The sequence below is a fragment of the Cinclus cinclus genome, chromosome 2 (assembly GCF_963662255.1).
Source record: "Cinclus cinclus chromosome 2, bCinCin1.1, whole genome shotgun sequence".
Taxonomy (NCBI): Eukaryota; Metazoa; Chordata; class Aves; order Passeriformes; family Cinclidae; genus Cinclus; species Cinclus cinclus.
In genome coordinates this window covers 87,428,329-87,444,888 of record NC_085047.1, presented here as the reverse complement: position 1 = coordinate 87,444,888, position 16,560 = coordinate 87,428,329, and the positions used below count along the sequence as shown (strand labels likewise).

The 16,560-nt window shown below is 42.1% G+C and overlaps 1 protein-coding gene across 1 annotated transcript in view; it reads left to right on the top strand.

Annotated features, from left to right (window-relative positions):
* Positions 1-16,560, top strand: part of AFF3 (ALF transcription elongation factor 3) — a 264,286-nt gene that overhangs the window by 81,881 nt on the left and 165,845 nt on the right. The window contains exon 4 of the mRNA XM_062514955.1: positions 15,054-15,098. Within this exon, the coding sequence (XP_062370939.1) occupies positions 15,054-15,098 (45 nt within the window). The remainder of the gene's footprint in view (positions 1-15,053; positions 15,099-16,560) is intronic.

Here is a 16,560-nt window from a genome sequence, read left to right as displayed (position 1 = left end):
GAGTTCCATTCTGCCTAGCTAAAATGCTTCCAGCCCTTCATGCTGCACAATGTACTCTTTGTTATAATTCCTAAAAATACATAGTGTTGCCCATCTAGATCTGTAGCCATATTCTTGAATTTAAGTTGTATATGTCAATACATATCTAGATTGTGAAGTGCTATACAAGTCTTCATGGTAATGTGCATGCATGCAAAATGCAGATAATTGCAGACTATTTTCAGTCAAGACATCTGCTTAACATTTTTGTTGGTGACATGGACAGTGGGATTGAGTGTATTCTCAGCAAGTTTGCTGACAGTACCAAGCTGTGTGCTGGCAGCAATGTGCTGGAGAGAAGGGATGCCATCCAAAAGGACCTCGACAGGCTTGAGAGGTGAGCCTGTGCAGACTAGGGTCAGGGCAATCCCAGGCATAGCTACAGGTAGAGGGGTGAATGGGTTGACAGCAGCCTTGAAGAGAAGGACTTGGGGATGTTGGTTGGCAAGAAATTCAACATGACCTGGCAATGTGAGCTTGGAACTCAGAAAGCCAATTGTATCCTGGGCTGCATCCAAAGCAGCGTGGCCAGCAGGGCAAGGGAGGGGATTCTTCTCCTCCACTCCTCTCTGGTGAGACCCCACCTGCAGTGCTGCATCCAGCTCTGGGGTCCCCAGCACAGGCAGGACATGGACCTGTTGGAGCAAGTCCAGAGGAGGACCACAATGATCAGAAGGCTGGCTGTGATTCTGTGATTTAATCTTTCCTTCTGATCAAATAGCATGATATACCACTTTCAAAAGTCGCCTTCTTTGTCAGTAGCTTTGGTTGAGCTCTGAACCCTAATGAGACACAGTGGTTGACTTTGTGTAGGTTCACACGGCAGTCTCTGCCATGGTCAATCCTTGTACAGGCTGAGAGGTCTGATGCACACGTGGGCACAGATGAAGAGCTACTTTCTTTGCTGAAGAGATCCATCAGCTATGCATGCAAATTGCCAAAATCGGTGCTAGTTTATTTTAATATGCTAGACTGTAAACTGTAGCATTTCAGCAGCTGCAATGCAAGCAGGAACCTCTGAGAGAGTGTCAGTACAAAGAGATAAGAATGGAAATGCAAGCTTGGCTTCTGTCTTATTTTTGCTGGTTTTTTTCTTCTTTAGCTTAGAGGTACAGTTATTCAGGGTAGCAAATGAACTGATACCATACCTGTTCAAAGGTAGTGGTTTGGTTTTGCAATTATTTTCTAGGAATGAGCAATTGTATTCTATCGTGAATTTATACATAGGTGCTCTCAACAGGGCAGCTGGGGTAAGGGGGACTGAGAGGAAACTGTCACCCTCCAGAGCCTGAGAGTGTGGGTGACCTGTGCAGATGGGCTGCTGTGTCTGTACAGTCCCCATGGATAAAGTGATAAAGGTATTCACCCCGTAACTGTTCACTGTTTTCCCAACTGCAGGTATTTAAAATTCCCTTGTGTTTCTAGCATAAATGTATATAAAATTTATGTTAGGCAGGAGATGCTCTTTAGTGGGAATTTTCCCAGTAGCTCCCTAAGGCAGAGGCATCAGTGGCCAGCCAGTTCTTGACCACCAGGTCTGTGCCTTCCCCTGCACAAAAACAGTTCAAGTCTTTGCCTTTTTAAGAGTCAACCCTTTTTAGAGTGTTTTGTTTCATAGTTGTATTTCTCCAGCAGAAAAAGAATCACGAAAAAGAGAGGGTTTTGCCAAGAACATTGTATTCTGTTCTTCACAAAATACCTGTTGCTGCTAAAGTGTGCAGGACAATTAATATTTTGGAGTGGCTTCTGGGTCTTTGACCTGCCCTAATATATAACTGGGCTACAAGGGACTTGGAGTGACGTCTGCACAGGAAACATTCCAGAAATACTACTGCAAGTATGGCTGGGGAAAGGGAGCCGGAAAGCTTAAGGAAGTCTTTAGAATATATGCACCCTTTTGCATCTTCATTTTTCTCTGGTGTTATTGCCTGATATCCTTATGTGGCAATATGGGCACACAAATAAATATCATTGCCCAAGTGCAGTCTTGCCTTTCCCTCCTCTCCAAGAAGAACCAGGACCTGAAACTGCAAACCCTTCAACAAATAGTTAATTCTCAGGAGAATGAGCCACTCGTCATCCCCTTCATAAACAAACAAATAAATAAAAGATACAAGGATCTGATCTGTTTAGTACCCACTCTCTAAAAAAAAAAAGCAGACTAAACATAGTAATCTGATGATTAGTAATTATTCAGTCCTATAAACAAAGCATGACAATTGATGACAATGTGTTATCATATATCTTAAATTCAGAGCATCCTCTCTCACCCATAACAAATAATATTGAGTATTTCAAACCCATAATATATTTAATGTAGTTCACTGTAAAATAATGTGTGTTTCTCTGTTTCTAATGCTATATTCAAAAGCCAGCCAAGAGCTTTCTGTGTTTTATTCATTATATTCATTTATGCTGCCAATTCTACTCACTATTCTAGTATTCTGATTTGAAAAATCAAAATTTAATGTATTTCAAGCAACACTTAATGCATGTGTGTCTTCAAATTATAGGAGATGGTTTATAAAGTGAGTTATGAGACCATAATAAAATTCCTGAGTTTCAGATAGATTTTTATCTTGCTAGTTAAAGTATTGATCACAACCCTTAACATTCTATTGGTAGCTTTTTGTGTGAGGCAAATCAGCTGCCATTGTTACCAGTGCTGAAAATCTCTCTGAGTAACCTATGATAGGTTTATTACACAGGAAGCTTTGATCCTCAGGAGTCAACTAAGATATTCAAAGTTCTTATAAAGGTGTCTTAGAGACAGTGATACAAATTCAGATGTCTGCTGTCAAACGACTCCTATTCAGCAAACCCCTATGAGCCACCTTTGAAAGTGAAACAGCAAGATGACACCATTCATAGCTTGGCTTTTGGAGAGGTCTTTGTGCTCCCCTGCCTTTCGGTACCTGACAACTCCTTCCAGGCCCTATCAAAGTTGCATAACAGAATTTGTAAAAAGCTACACAGAAGGGTTTAATGTGTTGAGAACAAATAACTTCTTTGTTGATATCCACTGCCAGATCAAAGTGACTGAGGGTAATAGGCCCAGGACTGCATTACCTTCAGTTTCACTGGGGAACAAAAGAATAAAATAAAACAGCAAAAGGCAGAGAGAACAATAAAAAAGGGAAAATACTAACAAGTTTAAAGGATTTGACGCCCTGAAATGTGAATAAAAGCCACAGAAATAAATTCATCGAGATCACATAACAAAAGGGAAGCATGTGGCTTCTCAGCTCAAAGCCTTTCCAACTGCACTCCTGTTTTCTGTATGTTGTTATAATTCAGGGTGCCACAAGACCTACCATTTTCAACAGGGACAGAGAGCTGGCTCTGCTGCTCAAAAATGCAGATTTGTTGTACTTGACCTAGATGAAAATGTCTGTAAACAGTATTAGGGATTTTCTCTCCATTTAGCTTCCATTTAAAATGAAAAGGGGCTACACTGAACATTTATTTCTCCAGAGACCAAATAACCTGTTTTTAAGTGTAGGAATGTTAAAGAAAAAGTAGAAACCCAAAAGGCTTTTTGAAGCTTTCCAGAGAAAGTTTTGGAAATCAACCCAAACCTAAAAGCACCGTAACCTTTCTGTGAAAACTCGCAAACCCCTTTAAGACATGGTGGTCCATTAGCTGTGTGGGAGAGCTCAATGCCAGCAGATGGGAAGACAAGCATACTTTTCCAGACAGAAAATCTGGGAAAGCTGAGGCTGGCTTTTCTTTCTACTTTCTTTCTGTATTTCACTGTTACTTGTAACAGTGACAGCAAAAAAAAATGAGAAAGCATTGTGACGTTCAGATGCAAAAAGTGGATGTAGGTCCAGTTTAAAAGTGGATACCTTGAAAGAATATGAAAAAGGAAAGACAAGAGATAAAGAACTAGGATCATTTAAAGCAAAAATTTTTGTCCTCCAAGACCAAAGGACCAGTGTGGCTTCCATCATAAAATGTTAACAAGTACCATACAACTACTTGAGAACTACCTGCAACCCTTCCCCAAACATGGGACATCATTTATTCTCCTGCTCCTGGTCTTTGTGATTGCCCAAAAGGTAGAGCACTGTCATGGAGCCCACAAAGCAGAGACTAGTGCTGGGAAGCTGCCACTCCTTGGGATGGATGGTTCTGCGGGTGTGGAGACATCTTCACTCTGGAGGTAAGGGAGCATGGGATAGCACCTGGCTCCTGCCTAGCTCCCCAAAAGAAGGACTGATATGGGCCTGCAGTGAATCAGTGGTTAAAAAAAAAAAAAAAAAGTCAGTGAGATTTGGGAAGGAGAGGGAAGGAAAAATAAGGAAGGTATTTATCTACTCTGCAGCTTTATAGATTTGCTGAATTTATTGGTCCCCATATTAAGGCTACTCTTGATAAGATTTGACATTTGTTTGGTTAGTTTGGGCATTTCCAGGAAACTTTTGTAGAGTTTTTTTGTTTGGTATGTACATACATACATACTTGTATATGTATATATACCCTGCTAAATACATTTATACCTTGATGTATACATGGTGTCATGTACATTCCTAACTGGAAGGAACTTACCTCTGTGAGCTCTGAGACATCCAGCCCTGACATTTTAGTTGAAATTTCATGTGTCCTATTAACTGCAATACATTTAGAAAGTATTGTTTTTGGTAGTTTTGCAGTGAATGTGTTCCCATCAGTCTGTCAGTGACCACAGTGTGGCTGGATTTTTCTTTTGACTTTCAGGAACGCTGAAAGCACAATAAAACTCTGCCTAGGTTTTCACTGCAGCTTGAAGAATTGTGCAATTTATCAGCTTCTGTGTGGATTTTAAGAGCACTACCTGAGCTGACCAGAGGTATCAGTTGATTTATTTAAAGATGCAGATGCATATAATTGTTTTTCTTCGTTGATAATGCTTTGGGTTTTCAATAACAAATTATAACTCTCTTGGGCAAAAGGTGTCCAGGTCATAATTGCCATGACCAGAATATGTTTTTTGTGTTCATGGCAATGAGACTGAGCTACCATTGTCAAAACCATGTAAGGCTCTCTTCCTTACACATACTAGATTATTTTTTTCAAACCCAATTCTGATCCAGATATTCTGTGAAGCAGTTGTATTCTGTGCAAGTCAGGGAAAGCAGTGTGAAGTAAGTGTTCTAAATCACAATCCAGACAGGAAAGGTAATATGCATCACCTATGCCCAGGCAAGGTAGAAAAATGGTCTAGCTCTGTATATGCAAATAGGTTATGTGACTGCTTGGTTTATCACCAGATGCTCACTGGTCAGAACTGCTCAGTCAAGGGTTCCTGATGCTTGTTGCCCTCACAGTAGCAGTTACAGGGAAAGGTTGATATTTATTTTCCTGAGGAGGAGACATTGTCAAAGCCAAAACTGTCAGATGTTGGTGATGTCTTTAGACTAACATTAGCAGAAAACCTCTGGTCTCCAGATCATGGTGGGGGGGGTTTACCTGTTGAGTTTAGATCAATCTCAGTCTCTAAAACTGAGAAGGCTGCTTTCAGCATTAGGGATTAGTGAGGGGTTGTTTCTCCCCAGGAAAGTTTTTCCATCTCTCTGTGTTATGGGAGATAATCCAGTGTTACCTTCTGGAGTTACAGGCTGCTGCTCAGTGTTCTGGGCTTCTGTCTGCTGCTTGAAGATCCTGTAATCCTCTTTTAGCCCTCTGTGAAAGCCTTTGGTCTTAATCTTTGAAGGAGGTGCTGGGTAGAGTAACATCCTTGTTACCCATCATTACAGAAAATACCCTTGTGTCATTTGTCCTGTCCTCAGCTTTATTAACAGGATGGTCATCTAGATTTTTGGTAGCATTTCAGTGTTAATATCTTTCCTTTAGACTTTGTAGAAATGTTGTTTGAATTATGAATTTTATTAAATTGAATTTCTTGTGCTAGGTTCCATTTTTTATTGCCTCCACCACTGCCCAAAGGATAGATTTTTTTTTCCCCCGTGCAGTGTTTCCTAAATGGATGTAAATAGGCCTTAAGGAACACCTGGTAGATGTTACTCTTTCCATCATCGCTTCTGTACAGGGGCATTCTTCCATCAGGGGCCTTTTGTGGGAAAGCTTTCTCCAGAGCTGTGTACTGAAAACCTTTTATCTGTAAGAGGTTTAACCCTTTCTGTGCCACAGTTTGTAATCACATAACCTTTAGCTCAGTGGGAATGAATACCAATTATCATTTATAAACAGTTCCTCTCATTATGTGCCTATTTATGGCATCTTTTATAGCTTGCTAATTACAAGCACACAAAACAGAAATGTTTGGAGTTAAATAATGTAAACAGGGATGTAATTGATTTTCATGTTGAATAGTTTTTATTGATTTATCGTTAATTAACACTTTTAAAGGATCTCTTGGCAAAGTAATCCGTTTAATTTATTCAGCGTTATACTAACTGATGCTAAATTCATGTTGAAATCTACAAAAATATCAACAGTTCCATAATACCTGTTTTTCCAGCTGTTGCTGTTATACAGATGTTATATATTTTCCCCAAACAAACACGCGCAATATATTAAATGAAATCAATCAGGCTCAGTCCAGGTCCTAACTGACAAACGTCCACAGCACTAAAAGTATAACATTGCAGTTGACACTAATTGGCCATCTGTGCAGCAAGGAGGACAGGTATGTAATGGGGGAAGAGCTGATCTCTGTCAGTCTCAGGGTAGGGTCTTTGGGTGGGCTGTTGAAGGACTGCACGGGCCGAGCGAAGAAGCTCATGGCTCAACTAGAAAGACTTCCGTGCTGCAAAACCAAGAGACTCTGGTGTCCATAATGGAAACTTCCTGGCAAAAACCCCACTGTGTCAAGCAGCAGTCACTTAATATCACTTGATATGTTTTGGGCATTCATATAGCACTGCGGAAAATGGAGCATGATGAAGACTTTGCCAGAGGTCCCCAATGGCTTTTTCCAATTTTTCAGTGGGAAGCAGGCACTGAGGAGTCCTTTCAGGGGGGTTTTGACGGCATTTTTGTATATGTTAGCTACTTTCCTCTCCTGCTGACTTTTGTGAAAGCAAAGGTGACTTACTCAGCACCTCCTCAGGATCAAGCATCTAGCAAGGAATAAAATTGCAAGGTGCAATCTTCATTATCAACAGCCCATTATATTTTTCAAATGGGCAGTAAGAGAGTGTAATCACATCAGGCCCTGTTTTTTCATTAGTGAAGAAAAACATTAATATACTGTGACATGGTATTGATTTGATGCAATCAATCTTTCCCAATAACAATAAAACCTTTATATTTTATTAATAGAACAATGCAGTTCATCTCCATTACAGCACCACTTTATTGTTCTGGGTCATGGTGTATTTCTGGCATGTTTGGAATTTTATTTTTATTAATATAATGTAAAAGCCTGTAAAATCACTCCACTGATCTGTCAGTAGGTTTCATGTGAGGCTCCCAAGCATCTTTTACGAGATGAAATGTTACCGGTGCAGCTCCAGTCATTGATTGCTCAATGACCCTTAGGGGTGGAGAGAGTGGGGAGGGTTAAGGAGGGTTCTTGGCCTTTAATAGTCTTGATGTTTTTTTGTGGTGTGGACACTGAGACAGATTCAGACCATCTCATCAGTTTGATGACCCCTCAACACATGGCCGGACCCAGCCCTTCCAAATCCCCTCCCAGCTGGGCTGTAGAAGTCTAAACTCTGCTGAAGCTCCCAGCAGCCCTTCAGCATCATTTCACTTTCTTGCCCTGGCTTTTCAACATTTGCTTCAGACCAGGCACTACATGGAGACAGGAGACGTCTCAAGCTCTGGAACAGACCATGGGCACATATTGGAGGAGTTATGCTCTGACATAATTCCCTTGCTCCTTTCTAATTTCCTTGCTCTTTTAAAAACAATATAAAAATGGTGAATGGCTTTACTTCACGCATCCACAGTACACCCATCTTTACCTAGACTCAAATCTGCATGTATAAGACCAGCAACCGCCTAAGGCTTGTGATACTCTGGGTTATGGCTCTATGAACTCCTCTCTAGTCTTTCTTCTGGAGGGTCTTGCTCTCCAAAAACTGCTGTTCTGCCTCAGTTGTGGGGGAGCTGCTGAGCACACTGCTCTGCCAGTATCATTCATCAGGAGTAAAGTGGCGTCTTGCTTTCTTTCCTAATGTACATGGCAAGTCTGTTGGATCATTTGGCATTTCTTTCTATCTACAGATATTTTTTATTCATCTCCTTTGATTAGCAAGAACATGTTTCTGGTCCTGGTACAAGACTAGGGCATCATGATATTTCAGTTGCAGTGAGGCCCCCAATTAGTACAGATATTTTCATTAAAGCAAAGCTGGATGACTTTCATCACCCGCTCTTTTTTTTTTCCTTGAAATAAAATCTTTTTTAAAGCTACTCTTCCTCCCTTTTGAACCAAGAAGAGTGTTGCAAGATCCCTTGGTAGGAAAAAATAATCCTCATAAAACTATGATGGTTCCATTTCAAAAGATATGGGTTTATTAAAGGTAACAGTTTATTAACAGTGACTGTGAAATAGATGGATTTAATGACTTTAATTAGTGCAACACTTTCTGACACAGACCTTGAGGAGAATTTAGCTCTTCTTTCCCATCTCCCTCCTGCACTTCTCTGTGTCTAAAGAAGTGTCAGCAATTCCTCATGGTAAAAGTGAAACAGCTCCTACTCAGAGCAATGCAAAGCACAGGAGAAAACTACTGTACCAACAGACCGTGGCCACTGGCATCCAATTAGTGGTAAGGCATAACATCAGTGCAAAGTAAAGCTTTCAAATATCAGGAGCAGAAAATCAAGCTTCCTGAGCCATCTCTTTATAGCTCTTTCCTTGGTGTAACCTTACACAGCTCAGCCCTACTTCCCTGCATCCTCAGGAAGAGATCAGGAGTCTTCACAGAAGGCACAGGCATTATTAATGCCATCCAGTGAATCGAGGGTGACTGCAGTGTGCCATGGCTACTTGAAGTCTATCCCTCTAAAGGTAGGTGGAAACATTGCTGGTAGGTCTCAGATCACTCATCAAGATCAAAATGCCATCACTGTTAGAGAGGGAGGGAAAAAAAACATAAATACCATTTTTAATTCTGTTCTGTTTTTTCCTGCTCAGTCCTTTTTCTATGGGATGTCCCAGATGATCAGAACTGAAAGTGTCTGCATCCATGTTGATTTTGACCAAACCCATTTTCATTCCTGTTTTAAGAAAATGTTTCCTAAAGTAAAAAAAAAAAAAAAATTTGGAGAGAAACATTTAATATTTTGGTTTAATGTCTTCTTGATTTAGGCCATATCTTATTCTGTGATTACAGGTTATGTTTCTTAAAATTTGTCATTGGAGTATTCTGATGTGATCAGATTTTGATTTCTCAACTGAATTGAGGAATGGTTCATAAAATTTCATTTCTAAGTTAATGATGTGACACAGTTGCATTTTGAATGGAAGCATAGCCAAAGGGATAAAATCAACAAGTAGGCAGCCTGCCCCCTTGGTCCCCATTCAGAATGAAAACATTACAAAAAGTAGGGATTTCCTGAGGCAAAAAGGTAAGTTTTTAACTAGGTTGAGGTCTAATCTTTTGGCCAGCCCACCTTTCATGAGGTTCAAAGTCCTGCCTTTTCTCTCCAAGAGCAATGTGAGTTCAGCACAACCACTCCGTAAAGAACATTTTGGAGAATGTAGCGCATGTAAGAAAGTCAGTAACAAGTTAAGCCCTGAATGTCTAAAAAAGCCTTCCTGGCCATCTGCAAATGGCACCTCCCCAATTCCTTTCCACAGCCTGACTATATTTCTACAGAACCCCTGGAAATCACATCTCCGATCTCAGGCACGAAACCCTTTTAAATTCCAGCGTATTCCACAATTTGAATGTGTTAAGATTTCTTTAGAGAAATGATTGAAGGGAAACTTTGAGAGTAATGGTTCTCCTGAACCAAACAGGCAGAAGCCACATTTATGGATGAGTAAGAAGACAAGGAATTTAGTTCTTCATACTGGATGTTCCTTTCTAGCAAATGGATTGCATAGAAAATGTTGTATATATGCACGTGCACGTGCATCTGTGTGTGTGTTTGTGTGTGTGTGTGTGTGTGTGTGTGTGTGTGTGTGTGTGTGTGTGTGTGTGTTGCCTGGCAAGCAAGCATTTCTTATATGCTTTCAGACTATGGTCCATCAGTGTGGGGTTCCCCCGCTTTTTTCCTATTTTGTTTCATTGTGGATTTGGGTTATTGCCTGCCAGCATTCAGTGCCTGAAACTTCCTTCAGGCCCCCGGGGAAATCCTGCAGCCCCACAGTGATCAGTGCTGTGCTGTGCCTGTGCAGCCTGGGGAGGATTTGATGCGGCCGCTGTCATGCTGCTGGCTGGATGTGACACACCCAGCCTGTCTCCCACCGAGGGGAAGAGAATGAGTATGTACCCCAGGTTCTGGAGGTCATACTCGTGCCTAATTGATACTGGACACAAAAATCCGATAACTTCTGGGCACTTTGTGAAAACACCTAGCGTAGTCCAAATAATGACAGCACAAAAACCTCGCATCATAAAAATCTCTTGGGCTAAAATGGAAGTAGATATTTGCAGAAGATTTTTATTTCTTTCCAAAATAAAGATTTGAAAAGAGGGAGAAGTATCACGAGATAGGCAATTCCTTTCAAAGGTTTCTTAATATGTGAACGCTATTGGTAAGGGAAGAAAAAGTAAAGTAATGCTCTGAAATAAAATTTGTACAGAGGCAGCTTCTTTTGAAATGACATCCCCTTTCCCAAGAATTCTGTGTTGCCTTTAGTCAGCCTTGTTTCTTCCAGTTCTCTGTGCTTTGCATGGTAATTAGCTGCTCGTGTTATCAGCAGCGCGGCGCTCCCGGCTATTTCTCCAGCAGCCGCCGCCGTTATCCTGAGCGGCAGCTCCGCGCATCCTCCTGCCAGCCCCGCATCCTCCTGCCAGCCCCGCACATCCCCCTGCCAGCCCCGCATCCTCCTGCCAGCCCCGCACATCCCCCTGCCAGCCCCGCACATCCTCCTGCCATCCCTCACATCCCCCTGCCATCCCGCACATCCCCCTGCCAGCCCCGCACATCCCCCTGCCATCCCGCACATCCTCCTGCCATCCCACACATCCCCCTGCCAGCCCCGCACATCCTCCTGCCATCCCTCACATCCCCCTGCCATCCCGCACATCCCCCTGCCATCCCACACATCCCCCTGCCAGCCCCGCACATCCCCCTGCCATCCCCGCACATCCCCCTGCCATCCCTCACATCCCCCTGCCATCCCCGCACATCCCCCTGCCATCCCACACATCCCCCTGCCATCCCCGCACATCCCCCTGCCATCCCACACATCCCCCTGCCATCCCGCACATCCCCCTGCCATCCCCGCACATCCCCCTGCCATCCCTCACATCCCCCTGCCATCCCCGCACATCCCCCTGCCATCCCACACATCCCCCTGCCATCCCCGCACATCCCCCTGCCATCCCTCACATCCCCCTGCCATCCCCGCACATCCCCCTGCCATCCCACACATCCCCCTGCCATCCCCGCACATCCCCCTGCCATCCCACACATCCCCCTGCCATCCCCGCACATCCCCCTGCCATCCCCGCACATCCTCCTGCCATCCCACACATCCCCCTGCCATCCCTCACATCCCCCTGCCATCCCGCACGGCAGCTGTGCAGATGTTGGGCCTTCTGCAGGCTGTGCTCCCTGAGTGACCGAGGTAATGGGCACAGCATCCGAGGGAAGAGGCTGAGCCCGCTTCCCCTAACAGGCCCCCAGGACTTGCCAGGGTTTCGCTGACGGTCTGCTGGAGGTTCAGTGAGGCAAGTTTCTTATGACAGATCGCAGAACAGAAAGGGAGACGAACGAGATGGGTTCGTCAGCGTCAGAGCAAACACTGGGGAGCATCTCCGCAGCTTAGCTTGAAACAGCAGCCTCAAAATCTTTATTTGGTTTTAATTTCAATTAAAATAAAAAACAGTGAAAACGTTTATGGCACAAATGTCCTGTGGCTCTGGAGTGGGTGGAGGGACTGCTTTGCAGAGCCTGCCAGCAGAGCCCACATCAGCCTTAAGCAGGGGCTGCATCGCACAGCCAGCACCAACGCAGTGGTGCTCACATGGGGAAGTCCACCCAAGCACACAGCGACTCAAGGGCTCCCTGCTGTTTGTTCCCTGCAGCTAATACAATCCCTTTTAATTCAGCTCTCAAGAAACACTTTCCAGCTTTTAATTTTTTGTTTTTTCCCCCGAAGTTAAACTATGGCCATGAAGTTAAATTGGGTTTGCCAGGTTCCGTGGCAGCGCATGTTCCTGTGCAATGTCAGTAGAGATGTAGTGGATGAATGTTCTAGAAAGTTGGATATCAACAGCAATGTTCAGAACTTTGTAAGTATTCAAAGCAAAAATAAATTAAGAAATTTGTATTTGGCACTCAAGAGATGAAAAATGAGGAGGAAAATGTAGAAATTGAGGTTTTTTTCCCGAGATATTGTATCAGTTTTACATGTCTTTGGTTTTGTGTTTCCATCTTACTCTTCACCTTTTGAAAGGCTGCGTGATGATATTGAGAGAGAGATGTGAAAAGTTTGTACTTCCTGCCCAGAGAGGTGATGGAGTAGAAAGAAAAGCTAAAGTTCTAGTTCTGGGGTAATAGAAAGCAAAATTTCTTACTGATGAGTATTTGCAGATTTATTTCACTACACTTTTAGGAGAGTTACTTAATTTTGTAACAGATTATTTTTTCCTAATCCTAGTCTGAAATAGCCTGTTGCCAAACGCACATTCAGTATTTTTATCCTCACAGAGAGAGATCATCCTTTTATCATATGTTCAGTGATTCAGTACAGCATAAGATTGTATGGTCATCTCGTCCCTTTTTGTGTAAGATGGCAATAGACTAGAAGAGACTACTTAAAAATGGCAGTGAATTTGTTGCTCTGTAAACAAGGCATTCATGATGAGGGCTTTACACTTTGCACTGTTAGTGGGATAACAAGTGAACAAACTGGGGCTTGGGGAAGGAAAGGGAAAAATAGATGGAAGCCCACGGAGAAGAGAGTAATAACAATTATCTAATATTAATTTTTATATTAATAAAAATACAGAGATTGTTGTTTCTCTCCATCTTGCTAGGGGTGACTGGCAACATGAACACTTGTCCTCCTGCTCCTGTGGCAGGAATATCACACATGGTGCTGTGCAGCTCCTCAGGGACAGGGCTGAGGTCAGAACATGGCTATCTGCTCAGGGCAGCAGTTTCTCTTAAGCATCCATATATCGGATATGAGTAATTCTCCAAAGTCTGACTTCACCATATGTTTAGTACCTTTGCCTTTGAAATCAGTGGTGTAATTTGTGGTGAGCTGTAAAGCTGATGGACTGTGTTTCACCAGAAGAGTTAATGTGACTCATTTGTTTAACAATCAAGGACCATATTCAGCAAAGATTTTGCAGAAGTGCAGAAAATAAAGCACTTATGACTTTCTATGAATTGGCATGAAACAACAGCCACAAAAAAAATTAGAAAACAGAAATTGCTCTTTTGCATATGCATGGCTGTTGTTCTCCTGACCTTGGTTACAGCTGGTGGGCTTTAGGCAGATGAAGATCCAGAGCTCCTCAGTCCCTCAGCTCAGACTAGGGAGTGGTGGTAAAAGTGTCCAGGACTTGCACAAATTGGTCATTTGGCTTTAGTAGGCAGAGGTGTCCATTTTTGAAAATTCCTCATGATTTTTTGGGTCCACAAATACAGGTGTGGTAGAGAAGTCTGATTTCCAGATGAGAAGAGCTCAGCAGTTTGGAAAAATTAATTGCTTTGATGTATCTCCAGGTGCACACCTGAAAATTCAGAGCATCCAGGGTTTTTTTGTTTTTTTTTTTTTTTTTTGAAAACAAGACAAGAAGGCCAAGCTCACCTCTCTGCTAGCTTTTTGGGTAGAATAATTACCAGATGGATTTTTTTTCTATCCCCCTTTCCCACATGGGAAGACCTCAAGCCCCAGTCTCCCACTTCCTGAGTTAGTTCTATTCTGCAAAAAGAAGAAAACCTTTTTGGGGGGGATTGTCAGGGAGTATAGCGTGGTGAAGGAAATCCCCAGACAGCTTGCTGGATTCAGCAGCCATCTGTATCTTGTGGAGAGCTGTAGGGGATGGGCGCACCCTTGGCATCTGTACCTTCATCCAAGTGTGTCCTCTCTCTCCAGTCAGAGGGGCAGAGAGCAAACCGTGGGCAGAGGGCAGGCAGGAGGGAGGGGGGTATGAGTGTCATGCTGCCTCGTCCTTGCTGGCAGAAGTTTGGGTCCCAGTGAGCACCCAGGCTGAGCACGTAGCAGAGGCACCGTCTGGATGGTTCCTGCAGGGGAATAGCTGCCCTGCCAAATCTCTGATTTCCCCTCTGCAGAGTAGCTCTGGAGTGAGTCTTACTGCTTGGGAGAGTCCAATTCTTCTGTGCCCTCAGTCAGTCCCACAATGTATGGGTGGGCTTAGAGTGGGCATTTTAGGAGATCACAGCTTCTCAGGACTGCTGTGCCCATGCTCAGTGTTGCAATCTCTGCAGCTCTCCCCTTGGCTTCACGGGTGCCTCTACCCTGAACATCCTCAGGCTTTGCACAGACAGTGTTACTGCAGAGCTGTGCTGCACAGCGATGTGGAGACATCATATTTATTTAATACAAATAAATGCACATTGGATCCATGTACATGCGATGACTTCTTTGCTTCTGCGTATGCAAGAGAGCCAAAACTGCAGGAAAAGCACGCAGTAGTGATGTAAAAAAAAAAAAATCAATTGAATTTACAGAAATATGTCACAATCATATGTAAACACTGCAAATATTGCATCTTCCTGTGGTGCTGATGTGGAATAATTTGAGTATTTTAAGCAGTGCAACTTTCCAGATGCTGAAAGGACTTGGCCTCATTTTCAAACTGTAATAGAGGTCAGAAAATATTTCATGTGACAACCATGTCCTCAGACCTATTTGTTATTTCTTTCTAAAACATAAACAAACTGTCTTCTCATTTTGTTTACAGGACAGTGGAACAGGAGATAACAGCTGCATTGAAGAAATATTGCGGGTAGGAATCCTGAAAAAATCTTCTTTTTTTCCAGCCCCATTTTGTTTGCTCTGAAAAGACAACAGAATAACGAGAATATTGCAATTACTGCTGTTAAATTTTTCCTCCTTTATATTGCCATCTTTCTAAGGAAAAAGGCAAAATTATTTCCACATGAAAAATAATTGAAAAATCTGTGAGAACAACCTTTCAAAGCCTGTAGATTTCACTGCTACTTTATGCTTGTACAGCTGACCTTCATGCATGGAGAAGCAGATAATGGGATAAATTATAAACTGAAATGTACAATGATGTTTCAGGTTTACAAAGCATGTAAAGTGCATGTTTCCATTAATCATGACTGTCAAAAATCTTAATTTTGAAGGGAGGTCTAGGAAGGTCATTTTCCACCTGGATTTAATTATGTAATATCATTATTTTCATTATGTCCATTCTATAATGACAATGGGCAAAATCTGTAGTTATTTACATATTTCATTATTATTTATTTTATCATAGTAATTTCTAGTTTATTTTCATGGAGCAAATTAGTACACATCTGGACAGATCTTGGCTTGAATCAACTTGGATATTGATTCCTTGATGCAGTTAACTTTCTGTGGCAGAAAAATTTATAAACAATGAAATTTTTACATAATATTTTAACTAATGTTGTTATTTTAGTTCTTTCTCAAAAATGATAATTCAATAATTCACAGTGCTTAAAAATCTGATGTAATAGTGACTGAAACATGAAGCAAGGTAGATGGAATGATAGAACTTCCCTGTTACTGAATGTGCTTATACCTCTTGGATATTCCACCACCCAAATATTTCTGATGATTTATAAACTAGAGGGTTATAAATATTTGGTTTGGAGGTTAGCAGTGCATTAAGCCTGTTGTTTCTAAAGGCATTTCTCCATTCTCCCTCGATATATTAAATGCAGCTTTTAATTCTTAAACTGGACAAAGAGTTTATCGAAGGGTGATGATGATGATGATGTATTGCTTATGACTTCACTGGCAGAGTTTTTACTTAGCTAACATTTAGAAAGTAGGCTTTGTTAGGACTTAAGTGCATATTCAACAAACCTAAGCCACAATCCCTGCTGGTTTGTTACAAATTAGTGGCAGATATCATGAATTCTTGATGTGATGTGACGCTTAGACACTGCTTTTCATGCAAGGCTTTTAAAATGAACAGTTGGAGAAACTGGTCTTTAGTTTCTGTAGTTTGGCTCATGTAATTAAGCAAAAATGTAGAAGAGGCACAATTCCTTCACACAGAGGAAAATGGATATGTAAGAGACAGAAGAAAAATAAATGCACTGTATGACTAAAGATAGTAAGGTGCATCTCCACAATGATGAACACAGCTGCTGCTCTCTGTTTTTTTTTTTTGCTTTGGAATGTTCCTCAATAACTACTTCTGTCAAGCTTCATGATGGGTAACCTCACCAATCTGCCCACCTTCCATGTCT